The sequence below is a fragment of the Phyllostomus hastatus genome, unplaced genomic scaffold, assembly GCF_019186645.2.
Source record: "Phyllostomus hastatus isolate PE091 unplaced genomic scaffold, TTU_PhHast_1.1 phas_contig_98, whole genome shotgun sequence".
In the NCBI taxonomy this organism is placed as follows: Eukaryota; Metazoa; Chordata; class Mammalia; order Chiroptera; family Phyllostomidae; genus Phyllostomus; species Phyllostomus hastatus.
The window spans coordinates 9065619-9091922 of NW_025333999.1; the positions used below are offsets into that span (position 1 = coordinate 9065619).

General features: G+C 56.1%; 1 protein-coding gene across 1 annotated transcript; it reads right to left on the reverse strand.

Moving 5' to 3' along the window:
* Nucleotides 1–19662: 19662 nt before the first annotated feature.
* On the reverse strand, nt 19663–24081 carry DOK2 (docking protein 2). Its single transcript, XM_045853154.1, has 5 exons — nt 23915–24081; nt 22575–22856; nt 22271–22358; nt 21309–21493; nt 19663–20768 (listed from the first exon to the last, which is right to left on the reverse strand). The coding sequence occupies exons 1-5, from the start codon at nt 23972–23974 to the stop codon at nt 20163–20165; spliced, it is 1221 nt and encodes a 406-aa protein (XP_045709110.1). The 5' UTR covers nt 23975–24081; the 3' UTR covers nt 19663–20162.
* Between the last annotated feature and the right edge of the window lie 2223 nt (nt 24082–26304).

The window sequence follows — 26304 nt, forward strand, 5'->3', positions numbered from 1 at the left end:
CTGTCACCTGGTCTCAGCCACCATCACCTCGACAGTCCACATGACTGCCAGAGCCTCCCTCTGCCTCCACTCCTGCCCCTCATTGTCTCTTCTCAGCACAGCAGTAGGGGACAAAAGTAAGTCAGGTTACTGATGTCTCTGCTCAAAATCCTGCACTGGCACTTAGGATAAAATACCACATCCTTACCCACGTGGAGTTACCAGGCCTCCCAAGGCCTGGCACCCCACTGCCTCTCTGCCTCCTTTCCCCAACTCTTCCCTCCCACTCGGCTCAGCCCCACAGCTGCTTGCTGCTCCCTCTGCCAGGAATATTCTTCCCTATCCTCTTAACCCACTTTATTTTTCCCCTTAGCCTACCACCACCTGGCGTGTCCACGCTCTGCCTCCCCTCCCCTCCCCCACCCCAGCAGTGCTCCCAGAGAGCAGGGGCTTTGCTCCTCCCAGAGCCTAAGAGGCTCCTGCCGGAGCCACAGCTGCCTCTGGCCTGGAAGCAACAGCACCTCCACTCCTCCCCACCCCTTGCTCGCCTCATCCCCCTTCTGGCCCTTTCTGCTGTTCGTGCCCATGGGACCAGACTCATGGGAGCAACAATTGTGGACTGCAGGGCTAAGATGCTGATTTCTGCCCCAAATGGGCTGAGTGTCCTGGGGACCACACCCACCCTGACCCTGGGGCTGCCTACTGGCCCCGGAGCCGACTTGCCAAAGGTCTGCTCAGGCCTCAAGAACGCCACCTGCTCCGAAGCCACAGGGCCTCCGTGCCCCTCAGCCCAGGAGGAGAGGTGGCCTTCCCACGCCCTTGAAGTCCACTGGAGTCCTGCTGCTGGACCTGGACAGGCAGTGGACAGTGCTGACCGCACAGTGAAGCAATCCTCCCTTCTCACTGTCTTTCAAAGACCCTGCTATGGAGAAATGGTGCCCCCACACCTCTGCAAAGACATGATGAAGTCTCAGCCTCCCTCACCTCCGAGTGTGACCTCATTTGGAAACGGTTGCTACAGGTGCACTTGGTTTGGATGAGGCCACATTGGAGGGGGCAGGCCCTGACCCAACAGGACCCCTGGCTTTGTAAGGAGACGGTCACATGAAATAAGACAGGAGGAGGGAGCCATGTGGCAATGAAGGCAGGGGTTGGAGGGATGCAGCCACAAAGCAAGGGTTAGAGCGGCAGTTAGTTAGATGGTAACAGAAGGGGAGGGAGTGAATGGAACCGTCAGCCAGGGAAGTAGCCAGCATCTCTGCACCAAACAGGGCAAACTTCCGCCCAGTGGACTAGGCAGGAAAGACAGCAGTAACAGCCGCAGTGTTGGGGGTGGGGGGAGTGGTAACCAGCATGGCTGCACTGGATTCATGGAGGAGAAGGGGGGAGAAAATGGCAAGAGAGAACCCCTTTTACTAAGCTCATTTGCAGTAGGAGCCCAAATGGTGACCATACAAAGGGAAGGGCACCGGCCTGGGGAAGTCTAGGGAAAGGCTTGGACTGGGGAAGGGCACGGCACCAGGGAAGCCAGGAAGGAGGCTGGATGCTGGGAGGGTGCAAGCACGAGCCTGGGGAAAGCCCAGGAAGAGACTGGGTGGTTTAAAAGAAAGCTTGCTCTTTCCTGAACCCAAGGAAACATATGGAAGTTAGACAAAGAACCCTCCTTGGACCATGTCCATGCTCTTCCTCCTCTGGGGCACACACTTACTTTTTACCTTCTTTCTTCCTAAACTCTAAGGGTCCCACAAGACTTGCAACCAAGACAGCAGCAAGCAGCAGCGGAGGGCTCTCCGTTTGCCTCAGTAACTTCCTTTCCTGAGTCCACGCAGCCGCTGCCCTCTAACCTGCCTGCTCTCTGCCTCTCCAAGAGCATACCATGGCTTTTCACTCTAATATTCTTGCCACTACTGTTTAAAATTCCTCCTGTGTGAGTGTCCTGAAATTCTGTTCCCACGACACTGCTGAAGGACCTATTTCCTCCAGTAGCACAAGGAAGAGACGGACCACCGGCCAGGCACCAGAAGCCACTGCAGTATGTGTGAGAGGCAAAGCAGACCACAGTGAGATGTCCTCTCACGCCTGTCAGGATGGCTGTCATCCACAAGTCAACAAATGAGTGCTGGTGAGGGTGTGGAGAGAGGGGAACCTTAGTACATGGTTGGTGGGAATGCAGACTGGTGCAGCCACTGTGAAAACAGTATGGAGTTTCCTCAAGAAATTAAAAATAGAAGTACCTTATGACTCAGCAACCCCACTTCTGGGTATTTATAGGAAGAAATTCAAAACACTAATTTGAAAAGATATAAGCACCCCTATGTTCGTTGCAGCATTATTCAAAATAGCCAGGATATGGACGCAGACCAAGTGTCCATCAGTAGATGAGTGCGTGAGGAAGAAGCAGCGCATATGTACAGTGGAATATTACTGAGCTTTAAAAGAATAATATCCTAGCATTTGCAACAATATAGATGGACCTAGAGGGTATTATGCTAAATGAAATAAGCCAGACAGAGAAAGACAAATACCATATGATTTTACTTATATGTGGAGAATAAAATAAACAAGCCAAACCGAAACAGATTTAGAGATACGGAGAACAACCCGACGGTTACCAGATGGGAGGGGTGACAAAGGCGAAGGGCTCAGGAAACACAGCGCGGCGGCTGCAGAGCAGTCACCGGGATGAGTGCCTAGTGCAGCGTAAGGAATGTAACCGATGACACTGTAACAGTCGTCTGTGTGTGGTGCCAGATGGGGGCCAGAGTTATCGAGGGATCACTTCATAAATTGTATGATTGTCCAACCACTACGCTGTACACCTGAAACTAATATAACATTGAATGTCAACTGTAATTGAAAAATTTTTTTAAATGTTTTAAAGAGGCAAGGAAGGATTCTCCTCAAGAGTTTTCAGAGCGAGCCCGGCCCTGCCGACACTGGACACTCGACCCTCGTGTGCCGACTCCCGGACTGCAGAGCTGGGGCACAGCACCTTCCGTGGCTGGGAGCCCCCAGTGCGGCCGCCCTGGGAAGCTAATGCGCACCCTGCTTACCGCAGGGTCTCGCCTGGGGCCACCGGATTTTTAATGCCTTCCCAACACGTTAATTTTCCTTTTTACAAAGAAGAAACCATCTTCCGGCTAAAAGCTTTTGGCAGGAAAGGCAAGTAACAATATTTTAATAACTGTGTTTTGATCTCATTATATTTCTTTTTATGATTACCATCTATTTCTGGCAAGTGATAACTGGTTTTCCTTGCACAGTAGTAAAACAAAGGTTCATTTTTAAATAAGTTAAAAATGAGTTAGAGAAAAACATTATGTTATGTTAATAAAAACATGGCAAACAACAGCGAAGGTGGAGATGGACACTGAGCCGGGCCTTCGCCCTGGGGAGAGCCGCCGTGCCCAGCCAGCCAGGGCAGCGCGCCCTCCGACGTCCTGACCTATAAACGTGGCTCGAAAATGGCAACACCCACGATGAGAAGAAACGGGGCGCAGGCAGAAGTGTCTTCACATCTGTCCTGCTTTTCTACAGGTTTTCTCTGTCCCCACCCCCACTTGGGCCTTCCGCATTTGGGGGCCGGGGCTGCACATGGGCAGCCTCCCTCTTGTCCCCAAAGCAAGCCGACTCGATAACTAAACCCCACGGAGCTGGGAGCCAGAGGCCCTGGGTGGCAGCCACGTCGCGGCCACAGATGGGATGCGTGACCTTGGGCAAGTCCCTTGGTCCCCCCCCGACCCGACTCCAGCTCCCTCCCACGAGGGAAGGGAAGACTATCTCCGGGATCTGTTCCAGCCCGAGTCCTGCGCTTCTGGGACACTAGCGATTTAACGCGGTTCCCTCCCGGAGACTCGTCTTTCACTGTAAAAGCGACCCCAGGAAAAAGATGAATAAATTCACAGGACTGAGTCCCCCAGTGGAGGAATTCCAGGTTTGGTGGCACATAGAGGAGAAATATTTTCAGGGGGTGGGGGCACTGCTAAAACCACACAGTAGGCAACCTCTGTCTCTGCACAGGGCTGGCTTCACCCCCAGGTGACCGGCGGCTATCACCTCAGATGTCCGACCCCAGAGTCGCTGCCTTCCGCTTTACCGGGAATCAAGAAGCCAGATCTCTGACAGGGTTGAAGGCCATGTCCTCAGTTTTTAAAAAGCACAATATTGGTATTTACATGTGTGTTCACACACACACACACACACACACAGCTGGGGGCAGAAGAGGGCCAGGAAGAAAAATCAGCTTTGACAACCTAATAAATGTCAGTTTCTGAGGGGGCTGCGTAGAAGATGGATCCTCACAACTTTAATTGGAGCCATGATGCTCGCTCTTTGCCTGGCAGCCCCACCTCCCCCCAGATCCCTTGTCTGTGAGGGTTTGTTTTCGGGGATGTCAGAGATGCAAGGGGCGGGGGGAGGTGCTCTAATGCCTGCAGCCCGACACCTGGGTGGCTCCAGACTGTGCCTGCCCAGATGACATCCGGGAGAGACAAAGGGGTCTCCCGACAAGCAACGCTCGTCCCCAACAGAAAGTCTGGGGCTCCTGTCCGACCCAGGGGTGGCGTGCTGATCTGAGAACGGTGGAAGGCACGGGGAGCTGGGGGACAGCACCAGCAGGGACGTGAGGGAGCCAGGGTCTGCCACCAAGAGGCCCATGGTGGCTGGGAGGACCACTCCAGAGCCCGACTGGCTGGACTCAGAGCCCAACACCCCCATGGCTGCAGCTTGAATAAGGGGTTTGATCTTCCTGTGCCTCAGCCACATCATCTGGAAAATGGAGCCAACCACATGCTACCTCACTGAAATGGAGCGCATTCAACCACACGTGAGAGGGTCCAATGGGCTGCTGCAGGCAGAGCGCTCCTGCTCACACCTAGCTCAGGGGACCAGCTCAAACTCCACACACAAGAGCCCTTCTCCAGCCCAGCACAGCTCTCCCTGCCCCGCTAGGGAGCCGGCGCTGCTGAGCAAACAGGGGTGCCTTGGCCACAGGACCCAAACTAGAGACAACCACCAATCTGACCAATCCTGGCAAGACCATCGGTCCTCACCCTCAACCCTGGCCCTCCACGTCCTTCCGACCAACCACTGTCCAATAAGACGGGAAGAATGCTTTTCCTTGAAGGCCCCTCACTTCAACTGCTTTCACCCTCCCCAGAACCCCTAGCATTCTCCTTTTGCCCCTCACCCCACAGACCCTGGTCCTAGTCATGCAATTTAGCTCATTTTTATATCAGCTATAGCCCACATAACTGGAGCTTCACAGTGTACAAAGCCATTTTTAGTTTACATTTTTGAATTGTTAATATACTCACATGATTCAAAAATTAAAATATGTGCATTAAAAGGAAAACCGTGACAACTCTCCATTACTCCAACCTCTTATTCCTCAAGATCCCACCCTTACACCCACAGCTAACCACTGTCAGAGGTTCCTCCAGAGCTTCACTCAGTACGCACCACACACATTCCTCTGTCCTCCTGTTTGGAACACAAAATGTACATACTGCACATGGTGTTCTGTTCCGTGCTTTTCCTCACTTGACAATATCTTACACATCAGTCCAAAGCTCCTTTCTCTTTCCGTCCCACAGCTGCACAACTCCCCCTTGTGTGGCTGAGTCGTGTCTCCCAAAGACCCCTCTTGGTGGACATTTACATTGTTTCAAATCTGTCCCACCTCAAACAACACTGCAAAAGCCATAAACACAGACCCTTCGTGCTTAGGCAAACATATCCGTAGGACACGTTCCCAGAAGTGGAATTGCTGGGTCAGAAGATAGGAGTATTTACAATGTTTGTAGCTCTTGCCAAATGGCCCTCCGTGGAGGCTCCATGAGAAATATAAGAGTGCGTGTGTCCTCACAGCTTCTCCATTAAGTGTTACCAAATGCTGGAATCTTGCCAATCTGATAGCTGAAAAAATTATTTATTGGTGTAATTTTAACTTACATTTCTCTTATTTTGAATGGGATTGAACATCGTCACACACATTTAAGAACCATTTGTATTTCCTTCCCTTGGATGTACTTTGCTGCCCATTTATCCCCTTTGGTCTTTACAACACCCCCTGAGAGATGCAGAAGGCGAGTATTAATAAGATCCGTATTTTAAAACGATGAAGCTAAGACTCAAGGCATCTAAGATACTGGCTCAAAGCCACAGGCTGGTGTGTGGCAAAGCCAAACTCTATCATGCCTTTTTCTCTTGCCTGCCTGAATCCACCCGACTGAACCTGGAACGGAGCTGAGATGCAGCAGAAGGGAGAGCCAGGGACCAAGGGGCCTGAGATAGGGCTCATGGCTCCTTAGTTATTGGCTGCACCATCAGGCCAGAACCTCCACCCTCAGAGCAGACTGTCCGTATCTGCAAAACCAGCTAAAGGTTTGAATTAAATCACAGTGGTCCCTTCCAGAAATTATTATAGTGGGAAGCAATCCATGAATCTTTTAATATTATTTCTTTTTTGAGTAGAGGAAATAAAAGTTTTCAAACCTCACAAGTTGACAACTTTCAAATCACACCCTTTTATGTGAACCTAGTCTCTTCTGCGGAGGTGAGTGAGGCGGCAGGGGGAGGGAGACCGGAGCTTCCTGCAGTGTTGGGAAGGAGGGGGCCTGCAGCTGGGTGCACTGGGGTTGATCCACACTGAGAGCCCACGGGGAGATTTTCAGGAGGTTTACAAGCCAGATGCTGTCTACCAATATCTTGAAAGTGGCCGCAGTGGTGTGAACCCTGAGATAAAAAGATACCTACTAAGAAGGACTCTGGTGGCTAACTGGGCTAAACAAAACAAAACAAACAAACAAACAAACACCAGAGCCTAGCAGCCATTTCTGCATGGGGCCTCTCATGCAACCTGCACTTCAGGGAGAAGCCTCTGCACTAGACTGCAGGCCTGCACTGTGTGTCTGCCCACTGAGCCAGCCCTTATAAAGGAGTTCCTGGAGTCTTATTTCAGCCAATAGGACAGAGTTTTCCCCATCCAATCAGAGCTGTGCAATTCCAGCCAATCGGAGTGGCTCTATTCTGATCGATCAGGACACTGCCTTTTGGACCAATTAAACTGTGAGAATTCAAAGTCCTCATCTGCATGAGGAAGAACCAATCAAGGACCAGGACTGGGGACACCTGTCCATATAAGCCAGCTCCCCTCTTGCTCTTTGAGAGGATATTTTCCCTTTCCACCAGAGAATGAAGACTTTTGTTACCCTGACCAAGTTGAACCACCACCACCAGGAGCTGTCGCAGACCAGCACGCAGCACAAAGCAGATGGGCAAAGAGCAGGACAGACCATCAAATAGTAGCACTGCCCAGCCAGCGAGGGACCTGGCTGCGGAACTGTTCTATAACCACTCTGTATCACAGCTGAGCTGTTTTGCCACAAATAACGTCTCTGTCTTCACTGCACCAGGAATTATAGATTCTCATTGGCTTTGAGTTGGCACCAAGAGCCATCAGTTGACAGCAGCAATGTTTATACCCTGGAAAGCGGCAAGTGCTGCAAATGAGAGCATCCCGTTTCCTGCCCCTGGTGTGGGTTGCTCACATTCTACCACCCCGTCTGTCTGTCGCAAGCCTGCTGGAGCTGAGTCGGGGGAGGGACAGCTCCCTGCCTGCAGCTCTGAAAACCTTGAGTAGCTCTGGGCCCCTCAAGCCTGTTTCCACAAGCCTGTCTCCTCAATGCTGTAAAGGAGAGCATTGGATCCATAATCACTAGGGTCCCTCGGCACCCCCCCCCCGCCCCCAGTGACAGTGTTCCTTGTCCTATTGGGATCTGCCTGTGAGGAGCACAGCTCTCAGGAGGCCTGCTATGGGCCTCTGTCAGTCTAAGTCTTGGTCATCCTCTGGAGTCCCTTAGGGCAAACAGATGCTGAAACTCTGATCAGGTCACATCTCAGGGGTCGTCTGAGCCCCGCCCCACCCCGGGCATGGAGCTGAGAGCAATGGGAGGGGGATGCCCCATGGAGGCAGTGGGGGGTAGCGAGTTCAAAGACCCACTTACTCTCAGCTTGGCCAGCTGCCTCTGAAGCTCCCCAGAGGGAGCACAAAAGGCCAGACCAGCGTCAAGATCCCAGGGCAGAGGGGGCCTTTGGTACCTGCAGGCAGATGACAGAGCACTGGAGGGTCGGGCCTGGATCCTTTAAGAGGCTGCCCCTTCCTGCTGGTCTGGGCATGTGGTCAGATGATGGCTGGCCTGAGGAGGGCGGGATTGTAACTGGGATGGAGAACTGACTGGTTGGCAAAACCTTAAGCAGATCAGTGGAGACCAACTGCACATGGAGGGCTGTATGTAGGGGACAGTGGCGAGTGCCTGGGCTCCCGGAGCCTGCAACTCGCTGCCCTGCCCACAGAGAGGAGCGCCGGTCAGGCTGGAGCCTGCGTGCCCTTTCCCATCCCACGCCCACTCTAGGAGAGCCCAGAAGCCCTTCCTGTTGACTCCCACTCCCCTGCACAGGACCTGGGAGGTAGCCATGGTTTCCATTGAGCGAGTATGCCAGTGGTTCAAGGTGTGCCCTAAGAGGGCTGAGCAGGTGGGGGGAGGGTGTGCTTCCATGGCAGTCACACCCCAAGTGTCCTGGCCACTCTTCGCTGGTGTCTCTGGGCACCCTCCTGCTGCTGCTGGCTTGGGCCTTCAGGGCCCCCTCCTGCCCCCAGAAGGCGGGGCTGCAGGAGGGGCAGCCCTGTCACGCAGTCAACTCTTCCTCCAGCAGGTCTGTGCCCACGATGGGCCTGTTCGGAGCACCTGCAACAGGGGCCATAGCATCGGCTCAGAAAGCTGGGGTCCCCGGCCAGGAAAGCTCAGACATCACTCATATGGGGAGGTCTCCCTAAGTGGGGAGACAATCCGAAGGACTCTTCTATTTTCAGGGGTCCTCCAAGGCTGGGCTCTAGGTTGGCACCCCTAAAACAGCCCAAGTCCTAGGCTAGATCAGAGCTGATAGGCCCTGGGGGCGAAGACAGCGGCCTGGGGTGTGGGATGGTCCCCTCCCCAGGGCACGCCCGTGATCGGCACACACTAGACGCTCTGTAAGGAGGGTTCATCCTTGGACTCACTAGTCCCTGGCTTCTGCGTGCTCTCCTGCTTCCTCCATATCATTGTGGCCTTGCTGTGGAATCAGTGCCAAGGGCCAATGTGCCAGCTCTCTGGGCACCTGAGGCTCTTGGCCTAATGACACCTACCTGGGAGGTGCCAGGGAATCGCTGGGAGCTGTGGATGGGCCATGCCCAGCACTGCCTGGGAACTGCTGCCCTGTGCTCCAACTCCAGGCACGGACAGGCTGGACGCAGACAAAAGGCCTCGTGTCGGGGGCTGGATGGGGCAGGGGAGAGCTCAGAGGGTGCTACAGCTTCCCCAGCAATCAGGGACTGCTAAGCTGGGGTTTGGGGCGGGACACCACTGCAACTGCGTGACTCGGGGTTCCAAGGTTCCCATGTGTTCATCTGCTTTAAGGCAATTTGAGTGGAGCAGAGGAGTAGCCTGAAATATCTCCCCCATACAACTCATCCTTTATACCTTCACTCCATTGGCCCGTGAGTTTATCATTTTTCAAGCCCTCCCCTATAAAATGCACCTACCTCTACAAAGTGGTCACATCTTAAGTTCATCACCAGCTAACACTTCAGTTATTACCATTTCAACGGGAGGCAGATGGGCCAGGAGCTGGTCTGGATAGAGGCATCAGGGTGGTATGTGTGTGTTTGAGTTGAGGATGGAGATGTCTATTTCCATTCATTCAGCAAACGCTGACCAAGTGCCAACAAAGTGCCAAACAGCATTCTTGGTCCTGGAGGTGCAGACTAAACAAGAGACAAAAATCTTGGCCCTTGTGGAGTTTACATTTGGGGGACAGGGGGACAATAAACAAAGAAACACAACCACCACCACCACCCAAAATTTCTGTATGTCAAATGGCAGCCCCCACTGTGGGGCAGAATAAAGCAGGGGAGGGGACCGGATCAGGGCTGGAGGAAGGCAGGCCTCTTGGGGGGCTGGTCTGTGAAGGAAGGACTAGCCTATCGGCCTATGCAAGCCCTGGGGCCAGGGGGAGCTGCTTATTTTAAGGGGTGTGCAAGAGCCCTGGGACCCGCCCTCTGTTCTTGCCCATCTCCTCCTCCACCTAACACCCCAACAGCCACAGAGCTCTTGGGGCCCAGTGGAGGGGAGTGTGCGGAGCCAGGCCCCTGGCAGGCCACCGTCTGGAAATGTTCCCTGGGCTGCAGGAGGAGGAGGTGACTGGAGCCGGCAAGCTCTGGACCAGCCAAAATGAGTGGGGAACACCGTGCTTCCTCACCTCACATGGCTCATTACTCAGCCTTAATCTGGGCCATTTCTCTTTTTCACACCAAGATCTGGAGGGAGCAGTGTGGCCATGTGGGGTATCAGTGGTCATTCTGCAGCAGAAAGTCAAGGCTTGGGATGGTATTGTGGGGAGAGGGGAGGGAGGGGGGTAAGGGTGGGTGGGGAGAGCATAGGACAGGTGGGCAAGGGCCTGTTTCAGAAGGTGTCTGTCTCCCTCCCTTATATTTCTCCCTCCTTTCCTTCCTCCCTCCCTCCCTCCCTTCCTTCCTCATTCTGTCACAGGGCCGTCTCTGGCCAGGTGCGAGGCTACAGAAGGAAGGACAAGCTCCTGCCTCAGGAGCCCAGAGGAGAGACAGAGACGCCCCAGGTGGGGTGTGCTCTGTGCTCGGGGTCTGCAGACACAGCATGGGGTGCGGGTGCCCAGCTTTAGAGAGGAGACCTGGCTCCACCTAGGCCTTGGGGAGTCTTTCCAGGGCAGGGTGTGCAGCGCAGCCCCTATGCTGGGGGAGGAGAGAGGGCACTCTGGGTGGAAGGACAGAGTTTGGTCACTAGAGGGGATATGTTGTGAGTGAAGGCACAACCTGATCACAACCTGAAGGGCTGCCCCTGTCAGGAGGGCACCTGGCAAAGGAAGGACTTGGCAGGCAGGACAGCAACTTCCAAAGGCACACAACTTCCACTCGCTTGCCTGTGATCTTATTTAAGCCACACAACAACCGCATGAGGTTGGTGGATGTTACTAATCCAGTCTTGCAGATGAGAAACCGGAGGCCCAGGGAAGTGAAGCGACTTGGCCAGGGTAGCAGTGCTGCCGGGCAAGTCCTGGAGCTCCTTCTCTTTCTGCCTGCTACACCTCCTCTTGGACACCCTCAAGTCCCTCTTGTTCTGCAGGGACTGTGATGAGCAACACTGGCAGCCAGCTGCTTGGTGCCACCTCCCCATGCAGGTGTTCAGGCATGCTGGCAAGGGCTTGGCTGAGTCCCACGCCGCTACTCAGGAGCATGGTGACTTTGGGCAAGCCATCCTGTCTCTCTGAACTTCAGTTTCATCATCAGTAAAATACAAATAACACCCACTGTTCTGAAAGGGACAAGGAAGAATGTGGGACGCTCTGGATTCCAGGAAACCTGTGCACAGGAGAGAGGCCATCATCACCACACCCCCAGACGGCACCCACATCCAAGTACTTGAGACATGACACACAGTGACAAAGCAGGCTCTGTGGCTGACTGTAACTTCCGTAAGCAAAAGCTGCTGTCTCCTCTCCTGACTCCCTCTGTGAAAGGAACCAAGAGGACCAGGCCTGTGGCAAGGAAGGAGGGTACATGGAGCGGGGAGGGGGTCAGATCAGGGAGGATTTGGACCCAGATACAGGGATTCCTCATAGCTGCAGGAGAGTGTGCCCTGCTGGGACTGCGGCAGGGAGAAGAGGCTGCCAGACAGAGGGGCTGCTCTAAGAACAGCTTCCAAGGAAGATGAGATGGATTTGACATCCCTGTGTCTGCTGGTGAAGGACCCCAGCCCATGAAAAGTGCTTGCCAGGCATTCATAGCTGTCCCCAGGTGCTAGCTCTCTGTGTTCCTGCCGCATGCCAGCTCCACTGAGACCAACACACCTACATCTTCCGCTTCTGCACTTCTATGTCCAATGGGCACCACAAACCCTCAAGGCACTGGATCCTAGGAACCGACGGCAGTACTTGGCAACCTGTAACAAATCACGGAGACGCTTCCTTTCCTTCCCTGTCTCAGCGTCCTGCATAGGAATGCCCAAGCGTACAGCCAGCGCTCTCAGCAAAGAGGCATGAGTCCTGGAGACAGGCCCCAGACACAATTCCACCACGGTCTCCGGGGATGGTGTCCCTGGTGCCCACGACGGGCTTGTAGACACCACACAGTTCCCAAAGCACTCCATCCTGTGCTCTGACAACCTCTGCTTCATTCCTTGGTCAAGCTCGTGGGGTTCACTGAAGCTGCCAGTATGAATGGCGCCCCTAGCGGTGTTCATTGCTCAATCTGCACAGCCGGGGGCAGAGACCCTGCAGTGTCACCTCCTTCCTCTAGGGGGAGTTCTCTCCCAGGACGCACCTCTGTGGGACACAGCCTGAATCCCAGTGGCGGGCCCACCATGTGTTTAAATTAAGACTTTTGACCCCATGTTTTCCACACCGCCTCTTATCAAAGCCATTTCTGCTGCCTTGCTGTCCTGGCAATTTCCCCGGAACAAGGGGCTGTAGAGTTAGTTCATGGGTACTTTAAAGGTCTTCTAACCTGGAATCCAACTCTGTCATTCTGCAGATGGCAAAGCAAGGCCCTGAGAGGTGCAGAGGTGCAGACCTGCCCACCGTCCCACAGCCAAGCAGGGCTCATAGCTCCTAGTCCAGTCGTGTTTTCCCTCCTCATGGACACAGGAGGTTAAGGGCATGGAGCTGCTGAACAAGCTAAGACGCCTCAAGCATGCAGCCCTCTGCCCCGCTGCTGGCCTCACTGCCAGCCTTGCTGCCTTAGCCATCAAAGGAGTCAAAAGACCTTTCTGGGGGGTTGTGTTGGAGGAGTGCAGCTCTATTTTGTCTACAGGAAGCAGGACTCTGAGCTGGGCCAGCCAAGCAAGAGGCAGGAACCAGAGAGCACAGGTCAGCTGTCAGAATCTGGCAGAACCTGCAAGTCCGAATGCCCTCAGAGCGGTGGCCCAGGCTCTGCCTTGGGTTCAGGCTGGGTTTGGCTGGTCCATGTGGCCCAACTGGCCCTTCAGGCCCCAGACCCTGGATGCCTGGCTCTGGGCACCCATTTCCACCTCCTGTGAGCAGCTTGTCTCCAGCCTCCCAGGCCTTTGTGCACAGAGAATCCAAGTGCTCCAAACGCAGCTGGTCCCCACTAAGCCCACCCAGGCTGGCCACATTCTGGCCCCCAACCTTTCCCCCAGCACCACATCCCACCTCCACAGCCAGTCAGGTTTCCATTCTCTCTCAGTCAGCTCTCCTGCAGAAGAGCAGGGTTTTTCCCACTGGTCTCAAGCATAACCCTGGGATTGGGCAAAGCCACCACCCAGGCCACCTGGTGGCAGTGAGATCTGCTTCAGTCAAGCCACAGACCCCTGAGGCTTCTCCTTCCTCTGTGACCAGGCAGGAGGTCCCATCCCAGCTGCTCCCACACTGCCCCCTAGTTCCCTGGATACCTACCCCCGCCCCACTGGGACCTCTGGCTCCACACCCAGCCACCATCTGTTTGTTCCTAGTGAGTCCACATCTTCCTGGTCAGCCAGATCCAGCCCACTCACCTCTCCACAGCCGGTCTCTCCATTGGCCCCTGGCCCACCCTCACCTCGCACTCACTCACTGAGTCGAGCCTGTCTGTGGGTGGAGGCCGGGATCAGGACCTCGGAGCCAGGTCTCGCTGCTGCACCCTGCTTTGGAGCTGCCTGCTGAGGACAGCCGCTCTGGGGTGAAGGATAAGATGCGCAAGGGGCTGGGTGGGGGTAGTTCTTGGAGGACAACGAAAAGGGGATAGGCCTGCCTGGATGTCCTTCCCAAATAGACCAGTGGGTTGACCCACAGAAAATGTGCAGCTCCATGCCAGCTGCCCTGGATTAACCCGGGCATCTGGCTCACTCCCTGGGCGGTTGCCCTGGGACACGCGTGGTGATTGAAGGAACCAAAATTCTGCCACCTGAATCTGCTTTTTCAGATATTGATTTTAAGCGGTTTAGTAAGAAACAAAAGACTCAGGAAGAACCTTTGACCCTCCCCCGCTTTCCTGCCCAAGAGATTTAGACAGAGCAACCTGCCTCAAGAAGGTCTTAGGGTGCTGCTTTGACCTAATTAAGACAACAAGCGGGTTTCAAGCGAGTAACAAGCGGGTTTCGGGCAGGCCCACCCAGCCCACTGTCTCCGAGCCCCTGGCAAGGACTTTCTTGCCCTGTGTGCTCCACTCTTCCTCAACGCCCTCCTCAAGTTGCCCGTTCTCACTTCTGAGATTCGGTGCCCCATTCCCTTCCTTTTCTCCTTTGTCCCAAACATACCTGATGTTGCCTCACTGGCTTTTGAATTTTCATGGGTTCCTCATACCTACGTGAATTTCCCACATACATGCATTGAACTGGTTTTTCTCCTGTTAATTTGGTTTTTAGCCCAGCCTAGAACTCAGAAAGCACAAGGAAAAGTGTCCATATATTTTTAGCCTCCACATGACACTGGGGAAAGGAAGAAAGCCTTGCATAGAGACGGTAGAGCCCTCCCCTGCCCCTCCCCTACCCACATAGCAGGTCAAAAATGACTTCCCTGTGGACGATGCCAGTCTCAACATCAGTGACTTGTTCTTTTGCATTAAGCACAACAGTAAGCAAATTCTAGTAAAATATAAATACATCTGAGAGGAATTAAAAATGATCTTGGCCTCGGTTTCCTTAAGTGGAAGATAAGGACTCGGGCCGAAAGGTTGCTGAGGCCTCACTGGGCTCAGACACTCTGCCCATGAGACACCAGGGAAGAGGGGTTTCCGCAGCGCCGGTTCGGAGACGGCACAGGAGGCAGGCGGGCAGTGACAGGGGAAACCTGCCAGGTCTAGGTTCCATCCCAGATTGGGCCTGCTAAGAAGTTTGCCCTGTGCCCAGGGCCCTGTGGGTGCCTCCTGCACCCACAGGCCTGGCTGCCCGGTTTTAGGAGGCAGAGAGGCACTGCACCAGCCGACCTCCTTACTCCAGACCCAGCTCCCGGCCATTTCCCCCTTCGGCCCCCCCTTCCTGCTGCCACAGGGGCCACCTGCCTCCGGCAAGGCCAGGCCTACACCTTTCACATGAGCTGTCTCCCAGGATTATTAATCACTCAGAGGAGGCCCCGCCTGGGGCTTTGGCATTTAAAAGAGCCCTGCTGGGAGAGGAAGGGCAGGCCCCAAAGCTGAGGAAGGGATTCCTGGAGTCAGCAGGATCCTCCCGGGATAGAGAATCCTCCCAGGGCTTCACAAATCACTGCGTTTTGGGGAGCACCTGTGTTCCCCCATTCCAAGTAAAGTGGGCCTCCTTTACTCTTTCCATCCAAAGAGAGTTATCCAAGCCTGCGGACCCTGTGCTGGGTGTTGCGTTACTTGCTGGAGGTACAAAGATACATTAGGTAAAGAATGAACCCCGCCCATGGGCCGTGTGCAGCCCAGCGGAAAAAAAGGCAAACCTCCTTCAGAGTGCTCTCTGCCCCCACATGCCCTTCTGCTCAGCCTCCCTTTCCGGGTTTGGAGATGGGCACAGGGAGACGGGTGGGCCCCAGGCTGCACACTCACTGATCACACCAGATGGTAGGCCAATGCCAATGGGACCACCAGGAGCTCCTGCCCAGCAGGGAGTCCACCCCGTGTCCCTGTACCAGCTGCAGGGCCCAGTGTGGATGCAGCGAGCAGCTCAGATGAAAGGAAGAAACAGGTCCTGTGGCTTTGGCTCTCCAGCTTTGCTTCTAGCCAAAGGTCTTCTAGTCCAGAAAGCAGCTTTCCTTCCAAGCTCTCCCATTCTGGGCATCACAGGGTGGGCAAGCCTGCTCTGCCCAGCTGTGCAGAGGTCCCTTGGCCAGGAGCCACCCATCCTGCAGCAGAGAGGCCTTTGATGAGGCTCCCTCACCTCTCCTGGAATACTTCTCCACTTTTCTTTCTTCCTATCAAAATCCTACCTCTCCTCCCCAAGCAGGCCCTCCCACTTCCACAGAGGGACTCTGCTTGTCTATGTCTCCATTCCCGTGCCTGTAAAAAGGCACACCTTGCCTTGCGCTGCTGGCCTGGCGGAGCTGCTGGCAGGTGGAGTGGCATTCCACCAGGGGGTTCACGCAGCCCTGGACCATGGAGCTCGCTGCAGCCCTGTGTGTGCCGTGTACCATTCTAGAGAGTGTGCTTTTACTCACTCACTTCGCCTTCACAGCAAGCCTCTGGCAACAAATTACTACTATCAGAGGTGCAAACAGGTGCACAGAGACACACAGCTAGCAAGTGGCAGAGCCAGAAGTTGAACACAGGGAGCCAGGCTCCAGTCTGTGTGCCTAACCGACCACACCAAACCACCCCCAGAGCAGCCTGTACGAGTGAGAATGCTGTAAGAACTCAAGAACATCATTTTCCCAAATGCTGCTGCCCCCCCAGGCATACCTTCAGTCCACCCCCCAGCCTGCCCTCTCTGATCAGACTCCTTAAAGCACAGGCTGTCCCCGCCCTGGGGTGCAAGTCCCAGAATTACTCAACCCAACCCCGGGACTCCAGCTTCCCCACAAATCCCTCAGAACCCCTGCTACCCACTCCACTCCTCCTGCATACACCAGCCACCTCTGGCTGGAGGATCCAGGAGCTGATGGCGTCAAGGAGAGGGCTCCAGAGGTGGCGGGTGGGGGAGAGCTAGGAAGAGAGCCTGGAGATGGATGGATCCTGCTCTGCGCCTGCCGGCATCAGCCGGGGCTGGGAGTTGAGGATCGGACCAGGCAGTGACGCGCCACCGCCTGCCCAGGAAAGCCAGCCCAATAGCTAATCAGACCAGATGCTCCTACCAGCCTCCCCCATTCCTTTGCCTCCCCACCCAGCTCACCGACCTCCCCGCTGCTGCCCAGCCCTGCCCTCCCTGAAGTCTCCAGCTGCCCCAGCTGATTTTATAAATGGCCCTGGCAGGAGGTGGGCACCTTGGCTAATTGAATCAGCGCCCATGAGGCAGGAGGCTGGAGGCTGCTTAGCATCACAGCTGAAAGGTGGTGGCAACAACAGCTTGCGCTGCCATCAGGGAGGAATCCAGAGAGCAGAGAGGCACAGGCAGTCTGGGCCTCCACTCACCCTGGAGCTCCAAGGCTGGAGCTCGCCGGGGCCCTGGCCTGGGAGCAGACTTCCAGGTGGACGGAAGGCCAACACACACACACACTCACATGCACTCACACCCCATTCATATGCTCTGGAAAAAGAACATGCAAGAGGAGACAACAGAGAGGGGGAAGAAACAGAGCAGGGAGAGCAACGCCATGCGCTCCTGTGTGTGCACATGCGGTTACGTGAACCCCTGTGCACAGCTCTATGACGGGCACCAGTCACAGGCTGGTTCTGGCCTGCCCTGAAGTTGCCTCTGCATCATAGTTAGCAAACGGAAACAGTGTCCATGGTATCAACGGCTGCAGGTAGCAGACAGATCCTGGGGCTGAGGGCCCTTTCTCAGTCCTCTGGCTTACTTTGCCCTGCCCCTGTTGAAACCAGTCGTCTGTCTCCTGACCTGTGAATTTGCCCTTCGACCCAAGGTGGCAGAGACCCTGTAAGGAGGAAGGGCTTTCCCTCTGTGCTTCTGTCTGAGGAGGCGGATCCCCCTGACTCATGCCTTCATGAATCCACCCAGCAACTGTCCCCACCAGCCCCTCTGCGAGGGGCTCCAGGCGGGCGACAGGGCTCGTGGGAGGAATGAACTAAGAGATGATGCATGTTTCACCAACGGGGGTGCGGTTGACCCACCGCCTGGTCCCGTCTTCTGCAAAGGCCCTGGCAGTGTGGTCAGCGTCCTCCACAACGGTCTCAAGGACTTTCATTACCCTTTCCAAGTTCCCCAAATGCTCCACTTCCCCCCTGGCAGCCCTCACCAGCCTCTCCCTACAGCCCCAATCTACCACTTCCCCTTTCCAGCAAAGCCGGTAGCACCAGAACAAAGAATTCAGAAGTCCCGGGATCTTGAGGAGGAGGAGGAGGAGGACAGAGGATTATGTGTATCTGAAGGAACAAGTTCTGAAATGCAGATTCCTCAAGCTATACCCTCTATTCTCTGGGTTTGTAAATATTTAATTTCTCTCCTTCAGGGCCAAGCCCGCAGGCCTGGCAGCAGACAACCCCCTGGCAGCCTTTTCCACAGGCTAGCACTGCCCCCTGCTGGAACATCCTCCTCAAGTGCTACGGATAGAAACAGGAAAGGGGGCATCCTTGCCCTGAGGGCCCCGCCAAATCCTACCGCCAAGCCCAGACTGGGAAGCGCCTGAAACCTTTAGAGACAGGGTCTTCCAGGGCTAGGGCTGGGTGGTGGCATCAGGGACAGCCCATTGGCACACACAAAAAGAGCCAGGGCTTCTGGAAGGCCTCCAGCCTGTCTCCAGCCTGCTTGAAGAGCCTCAGATTCCTTTAATGCCAGCAGAGGCACCGAGAGATACATCTTATATCACAGCACACCTGGGAGGCTGCCGGGAGATCCTTAGGTCTCTCTCACCTCCCTCCCACTGGAGAGCCCCTTGCCAGCTGCTATTGGTACCCCTCTGGCTGGACAGAGTAAAGCCATTTTAACCTGAACACATCAGAAACTAAGCTCTCTCTCTTCCCCAAATCCTAATCCCTCTGGAAACCCTATTTCTCTGTGTTCAACATCCAGTGTAACTCCAGGGTCTGCGGGCCCTGCCTCCACAGCGTCCTTCCGGCCCCCAGTCCTTTCTGAACGGCCCTCACTGGTCAGCCCCTGCCCACCAGGCACTTGGGGACTCTGCTCTGAAGCCTTGTCCCACCCCCAATTAGCCACATTTTCCTCCACAACAGGCGGAGCCCACCCTCCCTACCAGGCTGCCATGTGCCCTCCACTCAGAACGCAGAGCTCTCTCCTGAGAGCGCCCGCCCCTTTGCTTGAGCTGGCCTTTCTATCCAGGATGCTCTCTTCACATCTCCTTAATCATCAAGTCCCCTCCCACTCCCCCCGCCCCCCCCACCGAGAGCCCCCTTTAAATGCCACTTTCCACAGGGAGCCTGTCTGGGTTCTCCAGTGGACCCAGAGGTATCTCCTCTGACCCAAGGCCCTGAGTCCCTCTGTGGCACTAAGTCCCCTCTCAGGATAGACATCTGTGCCCCTGTCTCAGCCCCCTTCTGGGCTGTAGGCGGCTCAAGGCCAGGGCAGTTCAGAGCCTACAGACGGTGCTCCGTAGCCCTGGCTGGCTGGCTGCAGCAGCAATGTGCGGACCTACTTTCCAGGAAAGCCGGTTTTGAGGAACACAGCACACAGGCCCCAACCTGCGGGGAAACAGGACGCCAGGGCCAATGGGGAATTACAGGGTGGAAAGGGTTCTTGGGCAAGTCTCAAGGAAGGCAAGGAGCTGAAAAGGGTCCATCCCCTTTCTGGCACAGAAGGGGCTCGGAACTGCCAGCTCTTTCCTGTCGTCCAGTCTAGCTCTTCACACACACACCCCCACCCCCCACCATGTTTCTGGTGTTGGCCCTACACCAGCAAAGGGTTAGAGATGCTTGGACCTTTTCCTGCAGGGCCCCTACGTCTGCAGATCCCCGGCTCAGGTATTTGGGACCCAACCTAGGCCCCCAGAGGACGGTGCAGCTGGGAGGTGGCGGCCCATTGAAGCATCCATTCCTCACAAGGCTGCGGCTGGCCCACCTCCACCCCCACAGCACTGATGCCATGCACGAGCTTTTGGGGAACATTTAATGCCACAGGGGAGTCCAAAACCCGCAGGGCACTGCTGCCACCCACCAGGGCTGTCCTCCAAAGGGGACATTAGCAGGTAGAAGGCTGGCACAAGCCAGGCGGTTGGCTGACATCCTCCTGTCCTGTGCCCTAGATGCCTGGGGCTCCCTTCCTTGGACCCGGGAAAGAAACAAGAGGAAGTACAAAAGGAGTAGGAGGGCGTGGATCTCTTCAGAGCACACTTCCTGCTTTGGGGCGGTGACTCACCCAGCAGACCCCCAGGGACAATACCTGGGACCAGACAAGGGCAGCTGGAGCCTAGGATTGTGAGAGGAGCAGGTGGAGGTGCCTGGGGCCCAGTGGGCAAGAGTCATCAGCAAAAACCAGAAGGGCGGCCTGCCTTCCCCATCATGCTCCTCCTCACCAGCCTCCCACCCCTCCTGGTGTGCACAGGCCCACCTCAGCACTGGCATTCCGTGGGGCCCCCAGCTCCTTAGCCCACCATCACTTTGGGCCTTTCTTAAGTACAACATTGTCATACTCGGTTTCCTGTGGCCAGTCCTTCCCCACTGGGTAAGTGTGCTGGAGGCCACTGGGGTCTCCATCTGCTGTGGCCTGCCTCCTCCAGGCCTCACCCTGGGGTTCCTGTGGGCTGTCATACAGGGACAGGACTGCCACTCCCTCCGGCTCGTCGTATATGTGGTCGGGTCTCAAAGGTGGATGCTCCTCAATGCTGTCATACAGAGGGTCAGCGGGGGGCTGCGGAGGGACCATGAGGATGCCCCTCAAGCTCTTCCCCAGGTTACGGGCCACCGCATCGAAGGGCACTGCGTATTCCCCCTCTGGCCCCCGAGGCCGGGAGCTGGACACTGGGGCGGTAGGTGAAGGTGGCGGCAGTGAGTCGTGGGGCCGGGAGTAGGGGCTCTCCGGCCGCGGCTGCACCGCTGGCCCTGTGGCTAGCTGGGTTTGGGGCCCAGGAGGGGCCGCATTCTTCTGAGCAGAGATGGCCTCTTCCAGAGCCAAGAAGATCTCATTGCCTTGATGGGTTTTGAACTCAAAGTTGCCCTCTCCAGAGACACACCGCCGGCCTGCCTCAAAGGAAAAGGTTACCTGGGACGAAGGGGAAAGGCAGATGACTGGCTCGGCCACAGAGCAGGGTTGATTCTCCTGGGCCCAGCTCCAAAACTCACACCCATCACCTCCAACTTCCCTCCACTGGGACCTGTGGGAGCCCTCTCCCCGAGCTGTTTCTTCCCTGCCTACCCCCCTCCATGTTTTTCCTTACCATCAAAGCCCCCTCTCACCTCCTTCTCCACTCCCCTCACGCCCCCTCCCATCTATCCATGGGTAGAGCCAGGCACGCACTGCACACTTCATCCTTAGGAACACCCGCAACCACTGACTCCGACTGCTCTGCCTCTCCTGGTCTCCGTCCTTGGCCGCCCTCCTCTGCCCTCTCTCCCACCAGCATCTCTGCTTTCACTCCAGCTCCTCTGGTTCCCTTCCCATGCTCTCCTTCGGGCCTTTATCTCCTCTTTCCTCCCTCCTCCCTCTGTCTCATCCTCGAAGGGCCCCTTGCACCTCTCCCCACCATCTCTCTTCGCCCCTCGCTCATCCTTTCTCTCCACCTGCTGCAGAGCCCCAGCTCACCTTGTCGCGCCCAAAGCGCCGCAGGAACCTGTAGGGCCAGTCGTACAGCTGGGTGCGGGGCTCTGGGCCACCCCACAGCTCCAGGGCATTCTTTCCAGTCCGGAGGGTGTAGGACCCCCGGAGCTGGCACCTTTCACTGGCTTCTGTGGGTCTCACTGTCACAGCAAACTCCTTGCAGGGGGCCACTGGGGAGAGAGGGGAGAGAAGGCTGTTCGCTGGCCTCAACTCTGCCCTGCTCTCAATGAGTGCGGGCCAGAGGCTGCTAGAAACAGCCATTCACGTCAGTCAAACTCCCCCAAACGCCACATACCTCTCCCGCCCCTGATAGGCATCCTGACCTGGCCACATGTACCCCAGCCTCGTGCCCACATCCTTCCTACCTTGTTGCCAGAGCCACAGCCCTGTCTTTTCCGTCTCATCAACCCAGCCACCTCCCCAGTGCCCCCTGTCCCAGCCACAGGTGCACCCCACCCTGCCCTCACAGCTGTCAGCCTCCTCACCCACTGTGGGTGGAGCCTGGACGCCCCCCCCTTCCTTCTCCTCCCACACACACCCACCCAAAGACCAGACGGACCGCAAGGGGGGGATTGCCTTGTCAGCAAAAAGCTCCCTGTCACAAGACACCTTTAATCCACAGAAAGAAAGCCTTTCTTTTTTCGTTTTACAAGTTGCTCAGGTCCTAACAACAAAGGGTTCAGAGCAGCACCTTCAGCGAGCCCCTCAGGCCTGCCCCACCCCACCAGCAGGGCCAGCAAGCGGGGGCGAATTGGGGTGAAGGGCTGACAGTCAAGGCGGGCAGGGCACTCCACCTTGGGCCATGCCCGGAAGCGATGCAGAGAGGCTGATAAGGGGGCCGGCTGGGCAGGGGACAACCACAGGCAGGAAGACTCAAGACACAGAGGCGAGGCAGCCAGAAGGCTGGCCCACACCTCCACCCCAGTGGCCCCACTGCGCCCCCTCACCTGTGGTTGCGGTGCTGTACAGTTCATTCTCCTCCATGTGGGGCCGGCTGCCGGGCCCCTCTGGCCCCGACAGCTTCTTCCTCTGGCCCTGGGGAGAAGGCCAGGCTCTCAGCACTGTCGCCAAGCCCAAGCTCCACCTCGGGCCTAGGCTTTCTTTCGGGGCACACTCAGCCTGCTGCCCCGTGGGTCACCCCCACCAAGGAACCACCCCCAACACCCTGGCCGTGACCCTTACAACACCTGCCCACCACAAGTACCAACTGCCCCCACCCCCTTGCCCTTTCTGCACCCCCGCACAACTCACAGGGAAGGCTAGGAGGCAGATGGCCTGCACCCAGTCGCTTCGCTCAGCTGTGGGGGCCGCCAGCAGGTACAGGCGCTCCTTGGTCTCCAGGAAGAAGGCGCTGGTGTCCTTGGGACTGCTGGCCTCTCCACTGGCCTCAGTCACCCGCAGACAGTCACTGAGACGGATCACCCTTCGGGCAGCCTCTCCCCGGCGCGACTTCTCCGGGCCCTCCTGGAGCTCCAGCCGGGCCAAGGCACAGCCCGACTGTCCATACAGTGTAGCCCCAAACCTGCGCCATTTCTGAACCCAGATGCATGGCAAGGGGGTGCCGAGAGGGAGCCAACCAGAGATGGAGAGACGGTGAGCAGAGGGAAGTGGTGGAACCATAGAAAGGGACTGGGGCAGCCCCTTGGGGATGGGGAGAGTGGTAAGAGCCCAGGAGGAACACAAACAGGGCCTGAGGAACCAGAAAGCATTGGAACTAGAGACCCACCACAGGCAGCCCAGAGAGGGGCCTGGGATGACAGCAGAGAACACGCTGGAGGCAGAGGCAGCACAGTGAAGACTGGCTGCGAGGCCAGGCGGGCCCAGCCCAGGGGGTCCACGCCTAGGGGCAGAAAGCCTGTGAGTCCATGAGGCCCAGAGGAGGTGTGGGGAGGGCAGCACCAGGGCCAACAGGGAGACCATCACTCTCGTGTAGAAGGCCTTCCCTCCAGGACCTTCACTCGACCCTCCTGAACCTTCCCACCTCATCCCTTGACAGGATGGCAGAAAGGGAGGAAGGGAGAGAAGGGAGGAAGGGGGGAGGGGGGAGGGGGAGAGAAAAATGGGAGGAGAGAGACAAAGAGAGTGGGGTGTCCAGTGTGGATCAGTTGAGGGAAAGAGGAGTTCCTGCTTCAAAGAGGCCAGGGAAGGAGAAGGAGATCGGACACACTGGGGCTCTCTGCTCAAGCCTACACCAGCCAAACCTACCCCCCATGGGGCGGGCAAGAAGGAAGGACCCTCACTGCAGCCCTGAATTACCCTCTCTGCTGCTTCTCTCTTTCCCTTCCAAGGGGGGAACCTAAGCTTCCCTTTCCCTCCCATGAGAAGAAGTCACCACAGAGCCAGAGAGGTAAGAGAGGGAGTCAGAGCCTCCCTTTACCATCCCTTCCCCAGCGGGGAGGGGGGGGGCGGGCAGGGGGCAGCATCAGCAGAGAGCACAGTGTGGGGCCTGCTTGGGGGCACAGGCAGCCACAAAGGAAGGAGCCCACCCAAGTTCAGCTCTGGGTCTCCACCATCCCACAAGGGTTGGGGGACATTCGGCGCACTCCTCTCCTCCCTGGAAATTCCTCGCGGGCCAGACTCGCCCCTCCTACCTTTCCGAAAGTCTGCTGCTGCTGAAGGTACAGGAAACCCTGCTTCACCGCGTCTGCCATCCTCCCACCATCGCGGTGCCCGGCACTGTGGCCGGCCGCTCCTTCCACCGCCGCCCTCTTTCTCTCTGCTCTGCCCCACAGCGTGTTCCCCCTGCTCTCAAGTTCATTTCCTCTCTGCCTCGAGTTCTCTGCACTATTCTAGTCTGCTTGATGACGACAGGCTGATAGGCCCTGCGGTTTCCAGCTCTGTGTGTGTGTGTTTTTTTCTTTTTGATGAGTTGAGTTTCACAGTCGAGCTTCCTGCATTTTCAGTCAGTGAGAGTTAATTTCCAAACAGCCCACCTCCAGCTCTTTGTCGAGCAACAACTCAGGTACAGAAGCCGGCATGGGGAGTCACCAAGGAGAGTGGCTGACCCATGGGAATGAGGAGACCCTGAAACCAAGCCTGAGAGTCAAGCCCACAACAAAGGCCCCCTCACTCCAGCTGGGTGCTTAGCCTGACAGAGCTGGAAGAGAACTCAGAAGTCGACCAGCCCAACTTCCTAATTTAAAAATGGGGAGACAGGTTCAGGAAGGTCTGGGGGATGTGCTCAAGGCCACCAAACCAATCCCAGGCCTCAGGACAGTGTAAGAGCTGAGCCACACAGCACGCCAGCTTGCAGAGCACAGGAGCACTCCCTGCCCCCAACAACAACCCAAGCTCTCCCGGCCTCCCTGAGGTTCCAGACTGACGAGTGTCCTCACATGCTCCCCTCCCAGAGCGCATCCAACCTGGGGGACTTCACCATCCTTCCAGACTTGGTGAGCGTTATAAAGACACTTGAGTTTCATCTAGACATTATCTTTTTAAGTTACAATAGCGATCACTTATATTTTTAAAAAATCAATTCACAGTCACGGAAACAAAAGTGCTTCCTAGTTAGCCAAGCTCCTAGGCACACACAGCTGCCAGCCACACTACCTAGCCCTGGAAAAGGAAGGGCAGGTGTGACACCCCTGTTGGTAACTCTCCTCCTGAGGTTGCAGGGCTGCGGGGGCACGGAAGGAAGTTCCAGGGCTTCTGATCTTCAATTCAACGGTCCTTTTACTGCTGGCTCCGAAGTGGCATCCAGACTTCATGCAAGAAGGCACATTGTTTGGGGGAACCTAAGCTCCCCAGAGAATATTTAACTTACAGCCAGATGGTTTTATGAAGCAATCTGAGGGAGGCATGGTGCAGAATGTTGGAGGGACTGGGAGAACTAAACCAGCATTCTTGGGGTAACCCCACAAGAGGTTTATGTAACTGGGCTACTTCCTCTGCCACCTGGAGTTCAAGTGCCTCGGGAAGGAGAGCAGAGAGGGCACAGCTCAGGCCTTCTGCTGCACACTCAAACAGCTTCAAAAGATGAATGTTGTGAGCTCTTGGAGGAGAAGGTTGAGTCACGTGAAGCCCCTGGCACTCGGCCTGCTGCCTGGGCTCCAACAGGATGATCCAGAGACCAAGGGAGGACCAAGGGCGCTGGTGGGGAACGTGCTTTGAGAAGTGGTCAGGAGTATGGAAATGGGACCAGGATGATTCCATCTCTTCAGCCCCTAAGGAAAGACACTATCTGAAGCCAACGTCAGCATCTCCCTATAGAGCAGGAAGGGCTTCCGGAGCTGCTGCCAGAGCAGTGCCTTTCAGCCTGAAATATGCAGATCTTGTTAAAGGGCAGACCCTGACATAGTAGCTGTGGAGTGAGACCTGGAATGCTGGTGCTGTTGGTGAGTGGGCCTAACACACTCTGGGTAGCAAGACAATAGATGTTCTTCCTCTACTCTGATCTGATCGCCTTCCCCTGAGGTAAACCCAGTTCCGGTTGGAACCACGGGGGGGCGCCCGAGCTTACCACAGGACTGGAAAGCTATTTAAACCTGGAGGCCTGAGGCTGAGCTATGCCACACACCCTCATGGCCCCCCTTGCCTGTGGCTGTTGTCTGCAAAAGATAACACAGCAGGAGTGTCCTAAGAGAGACTCCCCTCAAGGCCCCTCCCACTTTCCTTGGCAAGACTGACCCTGCAGTGGAAGCACTAACCCCATACCTTCTTCCTAGCCACAGGTGGACCCTGTGATCAGTGAGTGACCCAGAAGACAACTCCAAGACACAGCTGAGGGCAGAAAATTAGAGGCCCTTAGGTCACCCAGGCACCAGTGATGAGCAGAGAAACCATTGTATAGGAAAGGGTCCCAGTGTTTTTATAAGGAGGCACAAGTAAGGTGTAGGGTACCCCTTGGTGTCTCTTTCTGCTTTATTGGCTAGGAAGGGACACCCCTCACCTCCCACCCCAGTGGTCCCTGACTGCGGGGGAGGGAGGACAGTACCAGTCTCTTGAGTTCCATTCCTAGTCCTCATCACTTTTCCATTAG